This window comes from Alligator sinensis, unplaced genomic scaffold, assembly GCF_000455745.1.
Source record: "Alligator sinensis unplaced genomic scaffold, ASM45574v1 scaffold675_1, whole genome shotgun sequence".
Lineage (NCBI taxonomy): Eukaryota > Metazoa > Chordata > Crocodylia > Alligatoridae > Alligator > Alligator sinensis.
This window is the reverse complement of record NW_005842594.1, coordinates 282570-286823: the sequence shown is the minus strand read 5'-3', so window position 1 is coordinate 286823 and position 4254 is coordinate 282570. Positions and strand designations below refer to the sequence as shown.

At 42.8% G+C, this 4254-nt stretch overlaps 1 protein-coding gene across 2 annotated transcripts in view; it reads right to left on the bottom strand.

The window, feature by feature from the left end:
* Positions 1-4254, bottom strand: part of TUBGCP2 (tubulin gamma complex associated protein 2) — a 53778-nt gene that overhangs the window by 21829 nt on the left and 27695 nt on the right. For both annotated transcript variants that reach the window (XM_006032924.3, XM_006032925.3), the window contains exons 8-10: positions 3272-3461; positions 1707-1852; positions 1043-1223 (exon numbers count right to left, since the gene is read on the bottom strand). In XM_006032924.3, the coding sequence (XP_006032986.1) occupies positions 1043-1223; positions 1707-1852; positions 3272-3461 (517 nt within the window). The remainder of the gene's footprint in view (positions 1-1042; positions 1224-1706; positions 1853-3271; positions 3462-4254) is intronic.

Genomic DNA, 4254 nt, shown 5'->3' with positions numbered 1-4254 from the left:
TGACGGAAGTCAATCGTCATGGTGCCCTGTGACCAGTGGGGTCCCCCAAAGCTCTGTCCTTGGACCCATATTGTTCAACATCTTAATTAATTATGTGGACATCGGAGTCAGAAGCGGACTGGCCAAGTTCGCCGATGACACCAAACTCTGGGGCAAAGCATCCACACCTGAAGACAGGAGGATGATCCAGGCTGACCTGGACAGGCTCAGCAAATGGGCGGATGAGAACCTGATGGTGTTTAACACGGAAAAATGTAAGGTTCTCCACCTTGGGAGGAAAAACCTGCAGCCATCCTTATAGGCTCAGCAGTGCTATGCTGGCTAGCACTATGGAAGAAAGAGACCTGGGGGTCATCATTGACCACAAGATGAACATGAGTCTTCAATGCAATGCTGCAGCTAGTAAAGCGACCAAAACGTTAGCTTGCATCCATACGTGCTTCTCAAGCAAATCCCAGGACGTCATTCTCCCCTTGTACTCAGCCTTGGTGAGGCTGCAGCTGGAGTATTGCGTCCAGTTTCAGGCACCACAATTCAAAAAGGATGTGGAGAAGCTTGAGAGAGTCCAGAAGAACCACGCGCATGATCAAATGTCAGGAAAACAGACTGTACGATGAGAGGCTGAGAGCTACGGGACACTTCAGCCTGAAAAAGCTCAGGCTCAGGGGTGATCTGATGGCCACCTGTAAGTTTATCAGGGGTGACCATCAGTATCTGGGGGAACGTTTGTTCACCAGAGCGCCCCAAGGGATGACGAGGTTGAATGGTTATAAACAACTGCAAGACCATTTTAGGCTGGACATAAGGAAGAATTTATTTACTGTCCGAGCCCCCAAGGTCTAGAATAGCCTGCCATCGGAGGTGGTTCAAGCACCTACAGTGAACACCTTCAAGAGAAATTTGGATGCTTATCTTGCTGGAATCCTATGACCCCAGCTGACTTCCTGTTCCTCGGGCAGGGGGCTGGACTCGATGATCTTCCAAGGTCCCTTCCAGCCCTAATGTCTATGAAATCAATGAAATATAGGAAAATAAATCAAACCTCAAGTGAGCCACAAGCTCCTTCTCCTCCATTAGGAAATCCAGAAGAACTTTGCTTGCATAATTATAAGCTTTTTCTATTTGTTCCACATATGCTCGCTCTTTCAAGGTATAGATGACCTCTTTAGCCACGGGGCAGGTAACATCACGACCACATTCTCGAACAACATTTAAATATTTTCCTAAAAGCAAAAGGAAGTTGCAGTCACCGTTTATTTTATCCAGTATTAATGACATCTTTGTTGCCTCTCCAAATATTTAGGCCAAAATTTTCAAGTGAAAGGGTAAAATCTTCAAAATGGCTGAATGATTTAGGAGTCTTAAGTTCTGCATCCTAAACATAAGCCCATACTTCCTACTTATTACTTGGTGCAATCTCCAAATAATAAAAATGCAAATAATTTCCACAGGCACTTGCAACCTCCAGATTACAGACCCAAAACATAACTGCCGATTATATGAAACTGAAGTTTTCATGATTACACCTACAACTGCCTTTCATTATTGTACTGCTGCAACTCAAACATACTAAAATGGTAGCATAGTTTAATACAACCATGAAAACAAATGTTAAAGTAATGTACAATCGCTGACCAATTGCCTTTATAGTGTTAGACAATGTACATCCTACGTCCATTTGTAAATTCAAAGTCATAGTAACATACCTGTACTAAGGATTTTGTCAGCCATTTTCTGTAGGAATGATGGAATCTGTTGCTGAACAACAGTATATCTCTGATCCCAATACTTGTCATTATAATCCTCTTGGATCTTCTCCTTCTGCAGCTCATGTTCTTCCACCATGAACTCACTAAGATTAAAACACATATTTAGATATAAGACTACAAATAGTCTCCTTGTTTTATTTGACATTAAAGTGGTAACAATCTATCAGAAATGGGAACCCATATGACTTCAAGCTGACAGTTTGAAAAGCATTTCAAACAGGATCCCAATTAATCTGTAGTCATGGCAGCAGAAATGGCAGCAATGGTGAGCCTTTGTGCTCACCTGTTTTCTTCAGCTGTAACTACAGAATTTTAGAAGGATCAACACAGGTTACGTTCAATTCAGCTCATGGCATTAATGAAAAGGTTAGGATTTATCTTAATGTACTTTCTCACCACAAAGAAAGCATATTCACTGATCTCTAAACAACCTTGCCCCCGCTCCCCCTGCTCCCTTTCCCCCAGTTCCCCCACCCGCTGGCTGCTTCAGACCCGCCTGCCTCCCCGCTCCACTCCCTCCCTGCCTGCCACCTGTGTGCCCCCCCTCCCTGCCGGCTGTTCTGGGGGGCTGCCAAACTTCCCCAGCAGTGGTGCAAACTTGGGCCTGCACAGCCCGGGCCACCCAGTCAAATGCCAGCCACCCTCTCGACGACGCATGCACAGTTGGCCAGAAGCATTAGGGACAAAGACATACAGACAGACACACTAAGCCTTTTATTATATTAGAATTAATGGACTTCTGTAAGTACCACTCACAGTAGGATAAAAATGTAGCATAATACACATGAAACAGGACACAGCTAGGGTGGCTTTCAGTCTGACGGGAGAGCATGAGATATCAACTGTAATGTTGCTGATTTTGCGCGATTTCTTTGAATTTAAAACAAAGGAGTCAGGGCCTACACAACAACAGAGAAACATTAATGCTCGGCAGAACAAGGATTTTGGGACTTGCTCCTGGACAGATAGATACCTTGAAGGTCAGAAGATGAGCTACCTCGGTTTGACAGACACAGCCTGATAACTGTTCTGTAATTCTTAAGGAATCCCTGTAATTGAGTAGCACTACTACTTCTTAGTCTAATTTTAAAACAGGGTTCTTAAGAAGGACTGTGGACAGAAGAAGCAGATATTGTATACAATGGGATTATAAACTCCCCAAAAATCTCTAGTGTAGATGAGCTCCTAATTCACAGCCAAGCCATAAATGTTAAGTTTTAGTTATGGAAGCATGGAAACAACATCTTAAAAAAAAGAACTGATGTACGACTTCTAGATTTGATATTAGGTTGTCCCCTCCCTTGCCCCCCAAGGTTAGGAGTGAGGGGAAGCTAACAGTCTGAAACACTGTATTGTGAATATATGTAGAAGTGGTGAAGATAGGCACTGTATTTTGGTAATATCATTACTGAACTGGAGTAAAACAAAAATAGCACTATAATACACAAAAACATTATACAAAAGCAGCAAAACTTGTTAGCCTTTCCCCATTATTTCTGTACCTGTATGGATCATTGATGATTCCTCTATAGATCCACTTCTCCAAAATTTCAAAATAAGGCACGCTGGCTGCCTTGGTTAAATACAGACATAGCTCCTGTGCTTGGCTGTCTCCTGTGTAATTGAAAGTCCTATCATGGAGCAAACTCAGGGTCGATCCTCCCACACACTCACCCTTATCCACAGAAGTGGCTATGATTCAAAACAAAACAAAACAGAACAGAACAGAACATTTAAGATGCAAGGCTTTTCATTTAAATCCACATATTGCTGTAATAGTAAAACTCTAGGCAGACATCACTTTTAATCACTTTAAAAGGGAAGAGAAGTTACCAAGCTTAATTTATTTCCTCTATAAACTCTCACAGACTTTACAGATTAGAACTTCACATCATAAGTGAGCTAAAATGAATAAGACAGGGTTAAAGTTATAATTTTGCTACACTTTTATTACTAATCTAACAACTACTATCTATATATGATACTGGTACAATTCTTACATCTGACTATACCCAATGATTTGGTAATGTTGAAGTAAAGTTGTAGCCATGATGATCCAGGAGATATGCAAGAGGCCAGAAATTTTGTGGGAGATGGTCATTTTGATCCATGCAATTCAAAAATGGTAATCGAGTGTATGAGAGAAAGAAGAATTCTTGTGGGTGGTATCTTTTATTGGACCAACTGCATGGTCCGTGCGGTTGGTCCAATAAAAAGACCTCACCCGCAAAAGTTCTTCCTTCTCTCATACAACCCAGTTAGTCATTTTGGTAAAGGTTATCAAGGCTTAAAATAGACAAAAGGCTTCTGAAAGAAAACTCCTGAAAGAGTAGTAGACAAAAGGCTTCTGAAAGAGTTAGACGCGGGAGCGGCGAGAGACGCGCGGGTGAAAGCCTGCTGCGCCCCCGCTCCCCCGAAACCCCCCAGAGACCCTCCAGCAGCCGCGGAGTCCCCCGCTGACCCCCAGCACAGCCGGAGGCAAGCA